At 41.4% G+C, this 20967-nt stretch overlaps 1 protein-coding gene across 2 annotated transcripts in view; it reads left to right on the top strand.

Annotated features, from left to right (window-relative positions):
- The window catches only part of klhl2 (kelch-like family member 2), a 76810-nt gene that overhangs the window by 11970 nt on the left and 43873 nt on the right, over positions 1-20967 (top strand). Inside the window, exons 2-4 of one of the 2 annotated variants that reach the window (XM_067991206.1) lie at positions 2402-2527; positions 4184-4290; positions 10266-10387. In XM_067991206.1, coding sequence (XP_067847307.1) covers positions 2402-2527; positions 4184-4290; positions 10266-10387 — 355 coding nt within the window. Of the gene's footprint in view, positions 1-2401; positions 2528-4183; positions 4291-10265; positions 10395-20967 lie in introns of those variants that run through there. The other variant, XM_067991215.1, reaches the window with a different exon arrangement.

Raw genomic sequence — 20967 nt, 5'->3', positions numbered from 1 at the left:
GATGAAATTTAACACAGAGAAGTGTGAAGTGATACATTTTGGTAGGAAGAATGAGGAGAGGCAATATAAACTAAATGGTAACATTTTAAAGGGGGTGCAGGAACTGAGATACCTGGGGTGCACATACACTAAGCTTTGAAGGTGACAGGACAAGTTGAGAAGGCTGTTAAAAAAGCAAATGGGATCCTGGGCTATTAATAGAGACATAGAGTACAAAGGCAAGAAAGTTACGCTAAACCGTTATAAAGCACTGGTTAGACCTCAGCTGGAGTATTGTGTTCAATTCTGGTTACCGCACTTTAGGAAGGATGTCAAGGCCTTTAGAGAGGGTGCAGAAGAGATTTACTAGAATGGTGTCAGGGATGAGGGACTTCAGTTATGTGGAGAGATTGGAGAAGTTGGGGTTGTTCTCCTTAGATCAGAGAAGGTTTAGAGGAGATTTGATAGAGGTGTTCAAAATCATGAACGGTTTTGATCGAGTAAATAAGGAGAAACTGTTTCTAGTGGCAGAAGGGTCGATAACCAGAGGACACAGATTTAAGGTGATCAGCAAAAGAGCCAGAGGCGACATGAGGAAACATTTTTTTACGCAGTGAGTTGTTCTGATCTGGAATGCACTGCCTGAAAGGGTGGCGGAAGCAGATTCAATCGTAACTTTCAAAAGGGAATTAGATAAATACTTTGAAGAGAAAACATTTGCAAGGCTATGGGGAAAGAGCATGGGGAATGGGACTAATTAGAGAGCCCTTTAAAAGAGCTGGAAAGGCATGATGGGCTGAATGGCCTCCTCCTGTGCTGTACCTACTATGATACCCTGTGTATGAATGTTTGTCATGGACTGCCCAGGGAAGCCATCAAGGCTGCTAATGTCAGTAATTTTAAGAGTTGAGCAGACATTTGGTGTGAGAATCAATTGGGAGATGTGTAGGTAGTGAACTGTGTATTTTCTGTGAACTCTTGAGATTTGCCAGATAGACCAAATGGTCTTTTCCAGTCCTGTATGCTCCTATATAAATGCTATCTCTTTTTATGTTTGCTATTCTGCACATCATTGTGCAGCTGCATCACTGTGAAGTGCTGAATGAAAGCCAGACGTTTCTCTAACACTTCTCCAATTTTTGCACTGTTACAACCTCAGGATCTGCCTTAGATATTTTCTCAGGTATAGCAGCGCCAGATACTCCCGTAAGTCCTGTACATGCCTATGTTCCTATATAAAACAGCTCTTTACTCTTTTGCTGTTTTGCGCATCACTGAAGTGCTGAATGAAGGTCAGATGTTTCTCCATCGGGAGGGTCACTTTTGTGTATATTACAGTGACCGTCTCAGAATGGCACTGGTGGAGTCCTGAGAAAAGGCTGGCTGCACTTAATGTGCGGTCGTGATTGGGAGGAAAAACAGAGAATATCTTAGTGACTGATTTGGAAAAATATACTTTTATTGATGGCATACTTTTTAAAAAAAAAACTTAGATTCTCTCCCATTTCTTCTCCCTACCTCCCTCCCCACTATCCCAGGGGCAAACGAGGTCTTAAAACTAGAAGGGAAGACTACAATTTTACTTGTTGTTTTATTGAACGTGTGGCAAGATCTGAAAATTGGGTATCATTATATTGAAACTCTTTGAAATTGGGAATACTTGTATCCAAATCAGTTCCTTACGACTAAACCCAAATAATTTGGTTGCTCTGACATAAAAAATAAAATTAGTTTTCTGCACTCCAGACACCAACCAATTAATTATATCATTTGATTTAGGCACAGTTCAGTGTTCTGGCTTCTGCTTAGCAGTTATGATCCATTTAATCAGATGATAGTGGTGACAATTTTCAGAGGTTTCTGCTAAATCTAGAAATTTGTAAAGGGATGCTGGTCCTGTATTTGAGCGGTTCCTGACTCCGATACACCGCGTTGGCTGCTGTAACGCAAACTTTTACTTTGCAGTTTTGACACTTTGTGGGCGCACACGCATGCGAATATATATTGTTTAGATGAATGGTTTCCTGCTGTATTAGGTAACATCACTAATCGATCATGATGCATCTGCCTTTTGAGTATAATTTTGGTGGAGTGTTTTTGTAAGAGTTCTTATCAAGGTAATGCCAGGCATTTAATTGTGGTGGTTTACTTTGTTTTAATTCTTTCCAATTTTTTTAATATGTGAAATCACTCCTTACAAAATGGGACTGCATAACTCTATATGGAGGTCTAGCTGGAGCATAGTTTTCAGATTAGTCTGCTGAAGATGCATATAATTACCATTTGTAATTGTTTGACAAGACTGGTTATTGTGCCCTCTGGGTGTTGGCCTATTTACTGGGACTAAGGCTAACTAAATAGTCACGTTTCATCTGTTACGGACCTGCCCTGATGGATATTTAATCCTCAGTTTTGCTTACAGGTGCACAAAATTATGCCAACATAAACGCCACGATCTAAAGGATGATATTTCTGAGAAACAGTGTCCAGTTACTGTGAATCCTCGTCATATGAAAAAAGCTTTTAAAGTTATGAATGAACTGCGAAGGTATGCCCTAATTAATCATCTCTGTGGGAACTACTCTCTGTATGTTATGGGGTTTGAAACAAATATTTTAATTACTGTAACAGCAAGTTGCTGCTTTCTATTCTACAATTCTATATTTTTTTTCTCAAGTTTCCTCACAATAGGCAATCTGCCAGATTTACCGCCACTTACTAGGCGCACACGCACAGTCCTGGGGATGTCTATTAATTTTACTCACCCCTTCCCTCCTTGCCTTCCTATGGCACCTATTTGATGATCCACCGAAGGTCAGGAACTTACTGGGGGAACGGTATCAAGGGAATTAACTCACTGCCACTTTGTGGTGACATTTGGTATCCCAGTAGTTGCCAAGTAAACATTATTATTTACCAGCAGTATTGTTTCCTTCCTTTTCCCCATCCCCCAGTTTATAGCAATTTATTATATACAGCATACACTAATTTGTGGTGGTAATTTTCCGCAGCCTGTATTCATCATCCAGCTGTATTTGGTCTCTTCAGTAGCTATGGGAACAAAGCCAAATTATATCTCTAGTAGTATATGACTGAATATATTTATATGGTGAGCACTTTCTAACTGTGTAATTATTTTAAAATATTGCAACCTCTTTTTTTTAAAACAGCTCGTGTCAGTACTAATTTGCAATGTCCTGTTACCCTTTATTTTGTGGGAGATGAAATTTTGTGTATGTCACTGCTAGAGAAGGCAACACCTCCAACCTTAGGGTCTGCCTAAGATATTTTCTCAGGTACAGCAGTGCTGGTCACACCTAAAAGCTCTTAACTGTTTTGCTATTCTGCACATTACTATTGAAGTGCTGAATGAAGGCCGGATGTTTCAGAAGGGCCACTTGCATGCATGTTAGTGACTGTATCAGAATGGCATTGATGGAATCCTGGGAAAAGGTTGGCTGCAATTTATGTATAGTCTTGAGTGGGAGAAAAATAGAGACAATCCGAAGTGGGGGCGGGGTGGGGAACAAGAGTTCTTAAAAGTACAAGGGAAAAATACCATTTTACTTGTTACTTTATTAAACATTTGGTAAGATCTGAAAATTGGGTATCATTAAATTGAGTGTCTTAGGGGTGTGCCCGTACTGCTCCAGACCTATTTATACAATGGTATTACCTGGGGGTATAAGAGCAGGGCTCCCTTGTGATCTGAAGTGCCCCTCTTTACATTCTCTGAAGTGCATCTCCCAGCCTCTTCAAAAGTTGACTGAGAAGCACTTTGTGAAATGAGACCAGATATGAATTGTTAAGCTGCTGTATTTCACAGACAGCAAGTGAACATACAGAGCAAATTCAACTTTACTCAATCTCTTGTCTCCCTTTGAAAAATGGGGAAAAAATAATAAAATACGTGCCCTGTCCCTTTTTATGGGCTGACTTGTTTTTGGCATAACTTTCTCTCTATACAACTTCTGATTGCAATATCCAATCTTCTGTGTTTTTAGCTTACAGTTCCAGACCAAAAGCTGAGTTTCGCAGTTATTTTTCAAAAGCTAAAAGCTCCCATACATGGGTTCTCCCTTATTTTCTGTTAATTCTGACCCAGGAAGCAGAAGGGTGGTGTCAGCGACTAGTAAAGGGGATATAGGATTGGATCTAGTACTGAGTATTTTCTTCAAATGATCTTCACTCTGCTCTCTTACAGTCAGAATCTTTTGTGTGATGTAACACTTGTAGCTGAAGATACTGAGATTCCAGCACACAGAGTCGTTCTGGCAGCCTGCAGTCCATACTTCCATGCAATGTTTACAGGTATTGTAGTACCAATAGTAGTTATACATATCTATATGTAGCAAAATGAATGGTCAGAGACCGGCGTGATGCTCTTGATTGGGGATTCAGTCCTCTGCCACAAAATTGTACCTGTGATTTCCTCTTATGGTAAATTTCCAACCTTATTGGTGGGAAGAGGCATGAAAGGAATCTAGATGTTTCCGCAAAGGGAGGAAAAATTGGAAGACGTGTCAATGCAAACAGATCTGGTGCACCTTTTTGGCAGTTGGCTCAGAAGTAGCAGAGATCACTATTTATTTGATCTTGTCTGTGATCCCCTCCATAATCAAACATCATCATATACATGCTTTTCAGCAAGTGTCATGTGAGCAATAAGGAATGGGAGCCCTTGCTGATTTTATCTCTTCCCCCTATCAAGGGTGTTGAGGTGAATTGTGCCCAACTGCTCCTCTATCTGAGATTAGCTAACTCAATCTCAAGATTGTAATTTTGTTACAGAAGGTAACAGAACAGTAACTAACCACAAGCAAATGGCAAGACCAATGATTGATAGATTGTAAATATTTTGCTTCTATACTTGTCAGATGAAAAGCCTTATCCTGAATTACAGAAGTTTGTAATTATGTTTTCCTTCACTGTGAATCCTGTTTTTGACATTGAGAGTTGCTTTCTTGAGTTCACGGCTTTCAATGAGCATACTCCTCCACCCCAAAAAGCCCACTTCAGTTGCCTGAAGTATTGAATAAATAAGCAGTATTGTGGCACGCTCTTCCACTCAAGGCTAGCTCTGTTTTTAACAGATATATTTTGAAACTGATTATAGAAAACATTACTGTCTGCCTGCAGTGTTTGCTCTGTTGTAGCCATGGGCTGTATTCCATCTAGGAAGTGGAAGAAGTGGTGTATGCACTGAGTCATTTGGGAAACTTTCATTTTGTGTACAACTGCATTTTGTTGTATATGTCAAGAGATAGGAGTTTGCACCAAAACAAATATTTTACAAAGTGACACTACACTGTATTGGAAGTCCAACATAGAGTTAGATGTGTACTATGATTTCTTGCACGTTGAGTATCTAACCTCAGTTGTATATTGGAGGAAGTGTAACACAGAGGTCTAGTATTTGTTCACAAGGAGCAAAGGAATATTGAAAGGATAGTTGCCTTAAGTGACCCTCATGCAATTTTTGGTGGCATTTCAGTGTTGATTTGTGAGAAGACCATGAAGAAAGGAAAAGGGAGAAAATAAAAAAAAAATGGTTTCTTCTGATGCACAATATATTAAATATTTCCCGGTTTGGCCCAACTGTTTACATTTTTATTCAATGCTCACTAGTTCAGTTTTGTTGATGGTTATTCTAAAGCTCATAAATGCCCACTTATTTAGTGCCATCAATGGTTATGAATAATGTAGGAGTTAGAACTGTAGGTCATAGATGCATTGGACTACGTTGCAGGCACAGGTCTGGTGCATTCAATTAGAGCACTTGAAATTGTGTATGTTTACCTTTAAACAACTGCAACAGTTTTAGTATGTCTTTTTTAAAGAAAAAAGTTGGCAGGTACTCTTTTAATTAATGAAATAATTCTGTGAGATATCTCAAGCAGTCATTTAAGTGTGGAAACTGACTTTGGCAAGAAAGCTTGTCAGCTCAGCTATATAATCGTTTTGTGGTATTCAGTTTTATTTATTGGTTATTCTGGTACAATTTTGTAGTTCAATGTATGATGACCAGTTGTTTCAGATTGCTTTTGGTGCAGGGAAGGTAAACCAGATGGTGCCCTGTATTAGAGTACGCTCTTGTTAATGGACCGGAGTTTGAGTTTGAATCCAGCCAGTCTGAAGGAATTGAAGTATTTTTTCTCTGGCAGGAAGGTTCCTAAAAGCTGAGTGATCTCAAACCAGTTTCTAATGGGTATGAATCCACACAAAAAAAAAGGATGCTCGTGATTTGGCACTAAATTGGCAATGCCACTCAGAGGCCATAAGGCTGGTTGATAGGGGGAAAAAAATCATAACTGGTGCAAAGGGATGTTCTCTGAGGGTGGGGTTGAGGCACATTGTTGGGTCAGAAGAGGGACAGATTTCCTCTGCATCTGACTCGCGCAGTACCTGATGTAGAAGTGCTGAATGCTAATACTGGGAATGCTTCCATTTTAGTCAACAGTTGTCAGATTGAGCTCTCCTCTTCCTAAATACAAAATTGTAAACAATTTTACAACACCAAGTTATAGTCCAGCAATTTTATTTTAAATTCACAAGCTTTCGGAGGCTTCCTCCTTCCTCAGGTGAACGAAATGAAATCCTCGAAATGAAATCGCATTTATAATTCACAGAACAATGCTTGGTGATGACAGACAGTTTTTCAACTGCCCGTTGCCAAGGCAATCAGTGTGCAGACAGACAGGTGTTACCTGCAAGGTCTCAGAATATACAAATCACCAAAAAAAAAACAACAAACAAAAAAAAACAGAGATAGAGAGGTTGAAACATAGAAAAGACAGCAACTGACCCGTTATATTAAAAACAGATAACATTTGTTCGCTGGTGGGGTAACGTGTAGCATGACATGAACCCAAGATCCCGGTTGAGGCCGTCCTCATGGGTGCGGAACTTGGCTATCAATTTCTGCTCTACGATTTTGCGTTGTCGTGTGTCTCGAAGGCCGCCTTGGAGTACGCTTACCCGAAGGTCGGTGGATGAATGTCCATGACTGCTGAAGTGTTCCCCGACTGGGAGGGAACCCTCCTGTTTGGCGATTGTTGCGCGGTGTCCGTTCATCCGTTGTCGCAGCGTCTGCATGGTCTCGCCAATGTACCATGCTCTGGGGCATCCTTTCCTGCAACTTCGGCACTATACACCAGTATCCCCCACGATGACGGCATCGCTGCGACAGCATCAATACTCAACACCAACAACAGCCAATCTCCGGACGCCATCCTACAACTCATCCGCTTCATCCTGGATCACAATGTCTTCACCTTCGATAACCAGTTCTTTACCCAAACACACGGACCAGCCATGGGGACCAAATTCGCACCCCAATACGCCAACATTTTCATGCACAAGTTCGAGCAGGACTTCTTCACTGCACAAGACCTCCAACCAACACTATACACCAGATACATCGACGACATTTTCTTTCTATGGACCCACGGCAAGGAATCACTAAAGAGACTACACGATAACATCAACAAGTTCCATCCCACCATCAAGCTCACCATGGACTACTCCTCAGAATCAGTTTCTTTCTTGGACACACGAATCTCCATCAAAGACGGGCACCTCAGCACCTCACTCTACCGCAAGCCCACAGACAACCTCACGATGCTCCACTTTTCCAGCTTCCACCCTAACCACGTCAAAGAGGCCATCCCCTATGGACAGGCCCTGCGAATACACAGGGTCTGCTCAGACGAGGAGGAACGCGATGGACACCTACAGACGCTGAAAGACGCCCTAGTAAGAACGGGATATGACACTCGACTCATCGATCGACAGTTCCGACGGGCCACAGCAAAAAATCGCATAGACCTCCTCAGGAGACTAACACGGGACGCAACCAACAGAGTACCCTTTGTCGTCCAGTACTTCCCCGGAGCGGAGAAACTACGCCATGTTCTCCGCAGCCTTCAACATGTCATCAATGACGACGAACACCTCGCTATGGCCATCCCCACACCTCCACTACTCCTTTAAACAGCCACCCAACCTCAAACAGACCATCGTTCGCAGCAAATTACCTAGCTTTCAAGAGAACAGCGTCCACGACACCACACAACCCTGCCACGGTAACTGCAAGACATGCCAGATCATCGACACAGATACCACCATCACACGAGAGGACACCACCCACCAGGTGCATGGTTCATACTCCTGTGACTCGGCCAACGTTGTCTACCTCATACGTTGCAGGAAAGGATGCCCCAGAGCATGGTACATTGGCGAGACCATGCAGACGCTGCGACAACGGATGAACGGACACCGCGCAACAATCACCAAACAGGAGGGTTCCCTCCCAGTCGGGGAACACTTCAGCAGTCATGGACATTCATCCACCGACCTTCGGGTAAGCGTACTCCAAGGCGGCCTTCGAGACACACGACAACGCAAAATCGTAGAGCAGAAATTGATAGCCAAGTTCCGCACCCATGAGGATGGCCTCAACCGGGATCTTGGGTTCATGTCATGCTACACGTTACCCCACCAGCGAACAAATGTTATCTGTTTTTAATATAACGGGTCAGTTGCTGTCTTTTCTATGTTTCAACCTCTCTATCTCTGTTTTTTTTTTTTTTTTTTTTGGTGATTTGTATATTCTGAGACCTTGCAGGTAACACCTGTCTGTCTGCACACTGATTGCCTTGGCAACGGGCAGTTGAAAAAACTGTCTGTCATCACCAAGCATTGTTCTGTGAATTATAAATGCGATTTCATTTCGAGGATTTCATTTCGTTCACCTGAGGAAGGAGGAAGCCTCCGAAAGCTTGTGAATTTAAAATAAAATTGCTGGACTATAACTTGGTGTTGTAAAATTGTTTACAATTGTCAACCCCAGTCCATCACCGGCATCTCCACATCATAAATACAAAATAGTATTGTTTTCAGAATTAAAGTTTTACAGATAACACCTCTATATTTTATATTTATTTCTTTGATTGGTCAGCTTTGTAATATAGTTAAGTACTTGTAAAAGTATTGTCTTGTATCTATGAGGTTGTGCCAGTCACCTGACCATTTTAAAAGTTCTGATTGCCTACTGTGCCATATAATTGTAAATATTATGCTGCAGGGTGAAGACAGCAAAATCACCAAAACAGTTTTTAATTCTCACTGTTTTCTGGAGGAGAAATAAATCCTTTTTTCAAAATTTTGGTCTGAGATTATGCTGCAGTTCTTGAGGTTTAATGTGTAGAAAGCAGCTAATAAAAACACATTCTGCCTATAATCCAATTCCGGTACATTGGCAAGCAGTATAATCTGTGGGAATTTGTATTAGATTGTGAAATTTGTGCTTTCAGAATGCTACTACATTTTCTATAATCAGTTTAAAAAAGGGCAAAGAAATAGTTTTATTACAGTGTTTAACCCAGTCTATTGGAGCACCAGTACTTTGTTCCATGGAGTAGTGAGGCATGGCTCTATAACGAAGATTTTTGTATGCTAAGGGATGGAGGATGATGAAAAGACACGAGATATCAGCCTGTTAACTGTTAAGGCAGTAGATACATATTTCAAAACAATGATAGGATTTGGTATTAGTTGGTTTAGGGTCGATAGAGCATGCAACGTAGTAACACAAGTATCATGAAGAATGCACACTGGACTGCTTCAAAAAGGCAGTCTTTGAGAGACTGTCGCAACACATATGGTTGAGAAAGTCCTCAGCAACAGGTTGTAGTCAATGTGAGATATTTTGAATTTTTCCAGAGTTGCTGTATAGCAATCAGCAGTGGGAAACCTGGCTGATTTTCACCTCCCTAACCCAGGGGCATGGAATTCAATTGCAGTTCCCTTTCACCAGCTCAGCTGAGATCAGCTAACTCAGCACAGATTGGGGGTCAAACCAGAGATTTCTCTGTCTGAATGGCTCAACTCCTCACTGGATAAACTTTGAGAGACATCTGTGCTTCTCCCCGCACCCCCTTAATGAAAAGGAAATCTAACCCAATTCTTTTCTGGCAGAATACACACAAGTATAGCAACTGCGACCCTCTTGTTAGGGGAAGGAGACAAATACAACAGCAGCCAAATAAGAGGGATACCCGGAAGAGATGTGGAAAATAGCATTAGAATGCCATTAATGCCAAATTTTTCTAGTTGATCTCCTGATGTTAGTTTGAAATGTTCGATGTCCTGGTGAGAAAAAACATATTTTAAAAAGGCAAAGTCTCACCTAAGATATAGGTGGTGCATATTAATTTATCAAATGCACAAAGATTTCATGACGTTGAGATACACAGATGGACAGATAACATGCTTTTATTTTTCAGGTGAAATGAGTGAGAGTAAAGCGAAGAGAGTTCGCATAAAGGAAGTGGACAGCTGGACATTGAACATTCTTATTGACTATGTTTACACAGCTGAAATTCAGGTTACAGAAGAGAACGTACAGGTACTGTGTGAGTAGATCATGCTGTTTAATATTAAATGAGCAATAATAAAGAGGTTGTAGACTTGCACCCTATAGGACTTTTGAAGTGACTAAGGCCTATGTAGTATGATTGCTAAACTAATTTCAGAGTTGCAGGTTATTTGATGACTAGCCTGGTGTTTTTAATTTTCTATTTCATATATAATGTTACACACACCAAAATTTGAAGAGATGATATCAGGATTATGCCTGGCTGTAGTCTCCACAAATCAAATTAAGTGTGTGCTAAAGTGGACATGATCTGCTTCCCCAGTGGCTTAGTGGATGAATGTGCTGAGCTATATATCTCCAAGTCCCAGGTCTGTGCTAAATTAGCTGATTTCAGGAGGGGCAGCAGTTCGACCTTATAGCTAGCATCAATTGCTCCTATGCCAGAGAGATGGAAAAGTAGCCAGAATTTCTGCTCCTAATCCTGCCGGAAAGTATGGATGTGTGAATGTTGGGTGAGCACAGGATGGAGCTCAGCTGTGATAGGTCATGTAGTTGATAGCGGCACTACAATTGGTGCCAGCACTCTGTCCCCTCCCTAACCAATCAGCTAGAGCAGTGTTGTCCAATAGAAATTGCTGACGAGATACAGGTGTTGCTCTGGCGACGCTGTTTTAACCCCACGCACTAATTTTGGTAGAAAACACCTTGCGTACACTCGTGTAATAGTAAGTATACTTCACAGATGTATATTTACTTAACAAACATTTATCGCCATTCCAAGGAGGTTAAGCACTTACAACGATCAAAAAATGCTCGCACACGCTGCTTTTCATCTTGCCAACAAATGCATAAAAAAAGTTAAAGTACACGTGGATTCACCATGGGAATGAGAATTGAGATCACACGCCCAACGACTGTGTCTGTTACTCATTTTTATTTACTAATCACAAATGCAATTAGCCACACCTGGATTCCCAATTAGTTGCTTGTGGCGAATGTAATAGACAGCACTGAGCTGGCGAGTTCCCTGCTCCTGATTGCTATCTAGCCACTCTTGCAGGAAATGCAGGTGTATGGATATTGAAAGCAGTTTGGAATCACTATGATGCCTCTGGCTTTCAATAGGCTGCTGACACTAAAAACTGCACATGCAGTTTTGTTACTGAGTCTGAAATATATTTTAAATGTAAAATAAATAAATACTTGATCGAGGTACCTGATGGGGCCTGTGGAATAGCAAGGAGCCAACGCCTTCAGGGAAGGAAGTGAGAGGAGAAAATTGGAAAGTCTGTGGTGGGGTGGGGGGGGGGGGGGGAGGGGGGGAATGGAAATTGACATAACTGGTGCAAATCTAGATTTAGCAGGTTTAGAACATAATTTTAAAATTGGCCTGTGGACAGCTTGGTACCCATAATGCTAAAACTCTGATCTCTCAAACGAGTACGAGTACCATGCTCAAATTCCAGGCGGTTGTTTTGATGAGAGTCACATTTTATTGTGATTGTGACCATGTTATCAAAATGAAGCATAAAAATTCTTAGTTGCATATTTATTGGGTAATTAAAATTAACGCATATGCCACTTTCCTACAAAAGCTATTTACTATTTCCCCAAACTAATTTATTTTGTTTAATGAGAATTACAAAACACACAAACCCAGAATGATGACTTTTGGTAGAATGTAAAACCTTAATGTCTGCATTTTATAGATTTCCCCAATGTATATGACACTCCACTTATCCTCAAATTTTAAAATGGGCATTTCACTTTTCTAATATATTTATTAAAAGAGCAGTGGATTATTAACACATTGTTTCTTCACTTCTGGAACCAGAGTTTATATCCAGTCCAGGCCGGTTGATGTCATCTTGTGAAATCAGTTTGGTCCACTTCCTAGTGGGTGTCAGCCGCAATTTAGCTGCAATCACTGGGAGGGTGAAGGGGACATTTTCTTCTCTTTTCTCCCCCTCCCAATATTTTTTGAATTATATTCCACTTTTCTCTTGTCCCTGAATGGTCTCTCTCTCTCTCTCTCTCTCTTTCTACCACCCCCCCACCCCCCAATTTTTTATATGCAGTTTCACCTCTGCTGTGACCCAGTAAATGTGGCATTATCGATGGCGACTAATAATCCTGCCCACAGATTTGTGGTCGTGCTCAAAGAAGCCACAAGGATGCCTGATGTGAGGAATGTAGCTCTTCTGTGACTGGGGTTAAAACACACTTTTCAAATGTTTCAATTTAAAGCATTGATAAAGTGTGTCTCGGATCAAGCAGATCAAATCCACTCGCCAACAGTGGTGGGGGGGAAAAGGCGATATTATTATCGGCACTAATGGTATAACACAGTTTGTGTTCACTCCTTTTATTCTAGTAGGATATTACAAAATTCAATTTATTTCCTCATTACAGAAATATATCCCATTTTGGTTTGCTTCTAGTCTCTGGTATCAAATTGTGTTGAATTTTACTTCAGTATATTGGAGTAATTTTGTGAATGCACTCACCTGCTTCCAGCCCAGTTTTGCAACAACTTGCATTTTTATAGCACCTTTAACGTAGTAAAACATCTCCAAGTGCTTCACAGGAGCATAATCAGACAAAATTTGACACTGAGCCAAAGAAGGAGATATTAGGAAGGGTGACTAAAAGCTTGGTCAAAGAGGTAAATTTTAAGGGGGGCCTTAAAGAAGGGGGGAGAGGGGGAGAAGCAGAGAGCTTTAGGCAGGGAATTCCAGAGCCATTCTCCATTACCGGTTTCTGTCTTTCTCAGGCTGTCGTCATTGGACCTAAATGTATGGAAAATTTAGGAAATGGTGACAACACAATTTCGTTAGGTTCAGTATTAGAAGTAGAAAAAGAAAAACAGTTTGATTTAAAAATGCGCCTTGCTCATGTGAAATGGAAGGAAAAATTAGCAAAAAGATCCATAGATTAGCAATGGGAAATATTTAAACAGGAGATGGAAAGGATACAATCTATTGGTTGAGTGGTTTAGAACAAGGGGTTATAGCAATGTAAAAGATGTAGGACAGAAAGCAGGAGAAACTCTTTTGCACAAAGGTTTCTGAGGTTGTGGAATACACAACCAGAGTAAGTGATTGAAACAGGCACCATGTCAATAATTAAAAATAGGTTAGATAGGTGGTTGAAGGAAAGGGGAATGAAGAGATATGGGTACAGTGGGCACATGGAATTAGCACTACTACTCATCTGGAGAATAAACACCAACACGGTCTGTTTCCATGTTGTAATCTCTATGTAATCCTTCCCACCCCCTGCTACATTATCTCTGGAGTCCCCCGAGAATTTATCCTCGACCCGTTCTTTCTCATCTACATGCTGCCCCTTGGTGACATCCGTAGTTATGTAGGCAGCTTCCACATGTACGCTGATGACACCCAGCTCTACTTCTCCTCCTTTACTCCTCCATTGACTCTGTTGTCAGAATGCTTGTCTGACGTTCAGTCTTAGATGAGCTGCAATTTCCTCCAGGTAAACATTGGGAAGGAGAAAGCCATTGTTTTGGTCCCTGGCACAAACTCCATATCCGTTGCCACTGTCTTAGGCTGAACCAGACTGTTCGCAACCTTGGTGTCCTGTTCAACCTCAAGCTGCGTTTCCAACCCCATGTCCTCTCCATCACAAAGATTGCCTACTTCCAACTCTGTAACATCACCTGTCTCTGTCCCTATCTGAGCCCATCTGCTGCTGAAACTCTCATGCTTTTGTCATCTCCAGACTCAACTATTCCAATGTTGTACTAGTCATCCTCCCACCGTCTGTAAATTTCAATTCATCCAAAATTCTGCTGCCCGAATCTGAGCCTGTACCCTGAACTGCCTGCCTGCCTGCTTGCTCGCTCAGCCTGTCCTCACTGACCTACCAGTCCCATAACGCCTCAAATTTGAAATCTCCATGGCCAAGATCCTTCCTATCTCTAACCTCCTTCAGCCCTAGAAACGCCCCTCCCCCCCCCCCCCCCCCCCCAAACGCTCCATTTTTCTGACTGGCTTCTTGTGCAATCCCCCTCCCTTTGCCTCACCATGGTGAAGGCATGACACTCTGGAATTTCCTTCCTAAACCTCCTCTGCTTTCCACCTCCTTCTCTTCCTTTAAGACCCTCCTTAAAAATCTATCTCTTTGGCCAACCATTGGTCGTCCCTTCAAATATCTCCTTCTTTGGCTCGGCATCTTTTATTTTGACTATGCCTCTATTAAGTGCCTAGGGATGTTTTTCTGTGTTTATTGTTTTATAAATACAAGTTGTTGTTTGTTTCCATTGGTAAATGTATATGACTCTGAAATCTACTCCATGGAGGTGGATTCCAGAGCAATGTCAGCTTCACTGCATCGTGGAAACTTTTTATTTATTTTTTATTCGTTCATGGGATGTGGGCGTCGCTGGCGAGGCCGGCCTTTATTGCCCATCCCTAATTGCCCTTGAGAAGGTGGTGGTGAGCTGCCTTCTTGAACCGCTGCAGTCCGTGTGGTGACAGTTCTCCCACAGTGCTGTTAAGAAGGGAGTTCCAGGATTTTGACCCAGCGACGATGAAGGAACGGCAATATATTTCCAAGTCGGGATGGTGTGTGACTTGGAGGGGAACGTGCAGGTGGTGTTGTTCCCATGTGCCTGCTGCTCTTGTCCTCCTAGGTGGTAGAGGTCGCGGGTTTGGGAGGTGCTGTCGAAGAAGCCTTGGCGAGTTGCTGCAGTGCATCCTGTAGGTGGTACACACTGCAGCCACTGTGCACCGGTGGTGAAGGGAGTGAATGTTTAGGGTGGTGGATGGGGTGCCAATCAAGCAGGCTGCTTTATCTTGGATGGTGTCGAGCTTCTTGAGTGTTGTTGGAGCTGCACTCATCCAAGCAAGTGGAGAGTATTCCATCACACTCCTGACTTGTGCCTTGTAGATGGTGGAAAGGCTTTGGGGAGTCAGGAGATGAGTCACTCGCCGCAGAATACCCAACCTCTGACCTGCTCTCATAGCCACAGTATTTATATGGCTGGTCCAGTTAAGTTTCTGGTCAACGGTGACCCCCAGGATGTTGATGGTGGGGGATTCGGGTATGGTAATGCCGTTGAATGTCAAGGGGAGGTGGTTGGACTCTCTCTTGTTGGAGATGGTCATTGCCTGGCACTTATCTGGCGTGAATGTTACTTGCCACTTATGAGCCCAAGCCTGGATGTTGTCCAGGTCTTGCTGCATGCTGGCTCGGACTGCTTCATTACTTGAGGGGTTCCGAATGGAACTGAACACTGTGCAATCATCAGTGAACATCCCCATTTCTGACCTTATGATGGAGGGAAGGTCATTAATGAAGCAGCTGAAGATAGTTGGGCCTAGGACACTGCCCTGAGGAACTCCTGCAGCAATATTGAAGCAGTTCCACAGTACAAATGTAACATGAGTATAATGAGCACTATTTATTTGTTGACATTAATGTGTTTATGTATTACAGTAAGATGTTCTTTGAAAACTATACCTTTTCATTACATACTGTGAAAAATGTACCAATGATCTCAAAGTAATGATTTGTCAGAAAGGATTATATGCTACTGATAAGATCCAGTGGTTTATCCATTGAGTAGCATAAAATGGTTCTGCAATATGGTGAAGCCGTCATTGTTCTGGAATCGGCCCCATTTCCAACTGGGTAGATTTCAAAATGCTGGTGGCATCAGGAAAACCACTGTGCTTCAATATAGATGAGGTGGTGCTGGCAAATCTGACTATATGGAAACCCAAACAACAAAACAGCCTCTGGGTGACAGTGCCAATTTTTTATTCTGGTTATGGGTAGATTGAGCACTTTACCATATAGGCTTTGTATGGTTCTGCTTTGTTGAGCTGAACAAAACTTGTCTTATCAAGAATGGCTGCAGTCAGAAACTTTTACTTTACAGAACTTCATCTATATTGAAGTGCTTCTGCAGGAGTCACTCAACATCACTGTAATATAAATACGACACTCATCTTTTAAAATATATTTATTAATATTAGTGGATCTGCTGAAGCATTGCCAACAGTAAGTCGAAGGATACATGATATTATAGAGACAGAATCATTACCCCACATATTGAACAATGTTATTCTGCTGCTAAGATGGAGCTATGTGTAACGTAGCCGCACACGTCTTGGGGTCAGTTGTTTCTCTCTACCTTGGCAGTCGCTTGCAAATCTTTGTATAGATTGTCTACTTGTATAATTAATAGCCAAACCATTCAGAGAGTGATCCAAGTTATTACGAGAAAGGAATGTAAATTACACACATCTGAATATGTAAAATAAGTTTTGTGTTACATCTCATCACTTCTATAAAATAGATGAAATTATGCAAATGATTCAATTGTGTCTTTCTTAGGCAGTAAATGTATTATTTTTTTAATAGTTATAATTCCATTGGTCTGCAACTTACCACTTCAGTAACTTAAGTTTTTAATCAAATTTTAGGTATTCTTCAGAAATTATTTTATTTTATTAACACTGGGATCCCTTGCAAAATTGAGTTAGTATCTGTAAGCATTCTGCTGTATACACTAATGTATCACTTAATAAATGTGGATACTGTAAAAGCAAAATACTGCAAAAGGGGTCTCTGCTTCCTCTCTGCCTCCCTCAAAAAAAAATGATCAAGTTCTTGACTGAAAAGGGATTGGTAGAAACAAAAAAAATGTGAAACCTCTATCTGTGCAAATTTCTGCAGATAACAGGAGACCGTGGAGGTTGGGGCTGCAATTGTTGAAGTAATACCCTTAACAGATATAGATGATGAATGCATAGATTTTTTTTTTATTAGTCATTCTCTGGATGTGGGTGTTGTTGGCAAGGCCGGCATTTACTGCCCAACCCTAGTTGTCCTGCGAAGGTGATCGTGGCTTTCTTCTTGAACTGCTGTAGTTTAGCGGTTTTGGTAGAACTGAGTGGCTTACTCGGGCAGCTGAGTGGGCTGCTAAGAGTAAACCATGGTTTGGGACTGGAGTCGCCTAAAGGCCAAACCGGGTAGGGATGACAGGTTTCCTTCCCTAAAGGACATTCGTGAACCAGTTGGGTTTTTACGACAACCCGACAGCTTCACGGTCGCTTTTATTGATCCAGCTTTTTTTATTTCCAGATTTTCTTTTTAAAAACTGAATTCAAATTGTCGTGGTGGGATTTGAACTCCTGTTTTCTGGATTATTAGTCGAGGCCTCAGGATTACTAGTCCAGTAAAATAACCACTACACGATCGATCCAAAACCTCGGTTAGATTGATGACTGTGGTAAATGGACCTTGGCTGAATATAATTGGGCACCTCTGATGTAGATAAACCTATTTGAACAATTCACATGCATTTATATATTTATAAAAATTTGTTTTCTCTTTCTTCCCTCTTTTAAGTTTGTTTTCTTCACTATTGGGTTTCCCTCTATTTTGGCAAGTAATCTGCACCATGCTCCCTGCGAATAAAGCTGTGTTACTGGATGCTGGGAAATGTATCAGTAATCAGGTAGATTTAAAAAATTTCCTCCCTCCTTCCTGTGGGGAAAGCACTTTTCCCTTGACGATGCAGCTAACATTGGGATGTCAGAATATGGGAAATTGTGGTTGTGAATCCACATGCTACCACATAATAACAGGGAATGATAAATCAACATGCTGTGCCACCAAGCTGATATTTGTCCTGTATTCAAACAGTACTTCCAAAGGAAAATTGCATTTTGCATTTTCACAGCAGTAAAGCTTCTTAAAGCTGTAAATCAAAACTAGGTTGCTGAGACTATAAACCTGTTTCTAGCTCTCGTGGTCTGAATGATTAACTTAGAACATGTTGGTCTACCGTTAGAATGTAGTGAGACCACTAAAGCGATGCAGCGACCTGACACACTGATGGTGGAGTGTTTGCAGAAGTTCTACTGTTTCTGCATTGTTCATGTATTCAGTACTATGACTGCTTTCCTTTAATGACATTGAGGTTCCTGTTTTACTTATGATGGTGCAACCTTTATCAATCAACTTTTTATTTTCCTTTTATTTTCTTATTTCTGACTCCAAATGCACACCTAGATTACTTTTCTTGTAGTGGCATGAAGAGTTTGGTCTTTCTACCCATGTGAAGTCAGTTGGTTAGTATAGCCATGAGACATACTCACTGATTCTTGTGTACAAATGTTTTGCGTGCCAGCATGTATAGTAGTTCTTTGAATGAGATGTTAAATGAGCTCCCATCTGGCCGTTCAGGTACGACTATTTGAAGAACAACAGGGAGTTCTCCTGGTGCCTAGGCTGATATTTCTCCCTCAACTTACATAATCAAAATATAGATTAACTGGTGATTTACCTTATTCCTGTTTGTGGAATCTTTCTCTGCACAAAATAGCTGCCGTGTTTGTGTACATAAATCACTGAACTTCAAAGTAATTCCTTCTGTGAGAAGTGTTTTGAGATGTTTGAGAGATGTGCTATGTAGGCAAAAGTCCCTCTCTCATTTATTCTCCAGGGGTGCCAGTAGCTTTTGACGTGTGAGTCAGGACAGCGAATAAAAGCGGGTTGTGACCATGGCTGATCCCAATCTCATCCTCGCTTGAAGTCCAGATGTATGTACTTCCTGTAGGGGTCACAACATAACTATTAGGAGTGGACAACTTGGCTGATTTTTCTCCTTTTACCCCCACACCTGGTTGTTAGCTTATTGAGCATATACTAAGGATCAAACTGGGAATTCCCTGTCTTTGTGCTGCTCCGAATGATGCATTTATCTATTCAGTTGTCAGAGAATGTATAGCTTAAAGAAATGTTAAATAATATTTAAATATTCTTGTTGACCCTACATTGGCTTGCAAATTAGCTGTTGTAAGCATGTTATTTTGCTTTTGATGTTTGGGTAGTTGGTAGTGAAGAAGGGTACTCTGTGATCTTGCAGTTTGTGGTTATCTGAAGGGGAGGGTGAGGATAACTTGTGCAATCAATGTGTTCATTCTCTGCATGTTAGCCAGTTAGTGAATTCCGTTTTAAGTCATTACACAATGACAATAGTACTGCACTGTGTGTGGTGTTAGAGGAGTAGAGATTAAGGGATACATAGCAATGAGAGCTGTGCTGTGGATAGGTATTGAGAGCACACAAACGTCTGTGAATGTGGTTGTTGCCTTGACATTCAGCACAAAGCATTTGGACTTCTGGCAGCATGCTGTATTTTGCAAGTCTGTACCCTACTGTGTGCTTTAGATGTTCTCCTAAAGTTAACTGATTGAAGCCAGGAATCCTGAGAGTCTTTCTGCTGACTTGCAATATGTCTTCCCAAAAGGTTATGCATGGCTATATGGAACAAACCTGAAATGCTGGAGGCTGGGTTAATAACACCCCTTTTCCCTCCCTTTCACCTGAGAGGATAGTTGCTTGTTAGACAAGTGACATGTGTGAGTTTGAAATAAAACCAGAAAATGCTTGAAACACTCAGCAGGTCAGATAGCATATGAGGAGAGAGAAACATAGTTAATGTTTTAGGTCATTAACTCTGTTTCATTCTCCACAGATGCTGCCTGACCTGAGTGTTTGCAACATTTTCTGTTCTTACTGCAGATGTTGGAAATTTGAAATATTTTCCTTTTTGTTTTGTGAGTTTGAACCATTGCTAGGTAGACAGCATGCAAGAAGATCTTCAGGAGTGGGTGGAGAGCAACACCACTCAACCATAAGCTATGTCAATGATTGTTGCCATTCTCCTGACAACAGCATAGGCACACACCATACTGCTTCTACCACCGGTTGGAGGTGTGGAGTTTCTGCAGCAGCTGCATTTTGCCTGTAGACACCAAGCTAGATAACCACATGAGGGAGCAAAGAATAGAAGAATGTTGGTGGGGTTAGATGAAGAAGGGTGGGAGGAGGCTCTTGTGGAGCATAAACACGGCGAGGACTCATTGGGCTGAATGGCCTGTTTCTGTGCCTTACATTCTATGTTTTTATAAAATAGTGCTGGGATAAGTGAACACTTGTACTCGTACCCAGCCTCTAAGTAACACCTTCCATCAGCTGTCGTCTTAAGTTTTAATTTCCTCAAAACTATATGACTGAGATCTACCATCAGCATGATGGAAGTATCTCTGCACAGCAGCTCGTGACGTAGCAACCACTTCATTGTCCCAGATGTCCAAATTCAGTCCTGTGTACCAAGCTTACCAATCACCAACTGCTTAATCCAAATGATTGGTGTGAGGCTGATTTCCCTTCCAGGGTACTTGTTGGCAAAAGCCACTTTCCCAGCCAATGCCGGAAACCAGCTTAAAATTCTTTAAGTGCTTACTGTGCTTTAAATATCTTTCCCTTGATATTATGAGTGCTGAGAGCACTTGCAGAACCTTCAGCTGATTCCCAGCAATGGCGGGGAAAGTGACTTTTCTCACTTGGAAGTTGTGGGCTAAGGATGGAATTTCCTAAAAGGGTTTTTCCAGCAGTGACTGGGGAAACCTGCATTATTTAAAAGAAATACTTCTCACTTTGTATTTTAAACAATTAAGTTTGCCTCTTAAACTCTCTCTCAACTTTCGAAGATTTTGTAAACTGTTCTGAAAACATTTGATCGCTCTTTACACTTCCCCAAGTCTGTCTTGTTTTTGGAAACTTTTGCC

The sequence above is a fragment of the Heptranchias perlo genome, chromosome 1, assembly GCF_035084215.1.
Source record: "Heptranchias perlo isolate sHepPer1 chromosome 1, sHepPer1.hap1, whole genome shotgun sequence".
NCBI classification, from domain to species: domain Eukaryota; kingdom Metazoa; phylum Chordata; class Chondrichthyes; order Hexanchiformes; family Hexanchidae; genus Heptranchias; species Heptranchias perlo.
The sequence above is the reverse complement of the archived record's forward strand: the minus strand, read 5'-3'. Positions and strand labels throughout refer to the sequence as shown.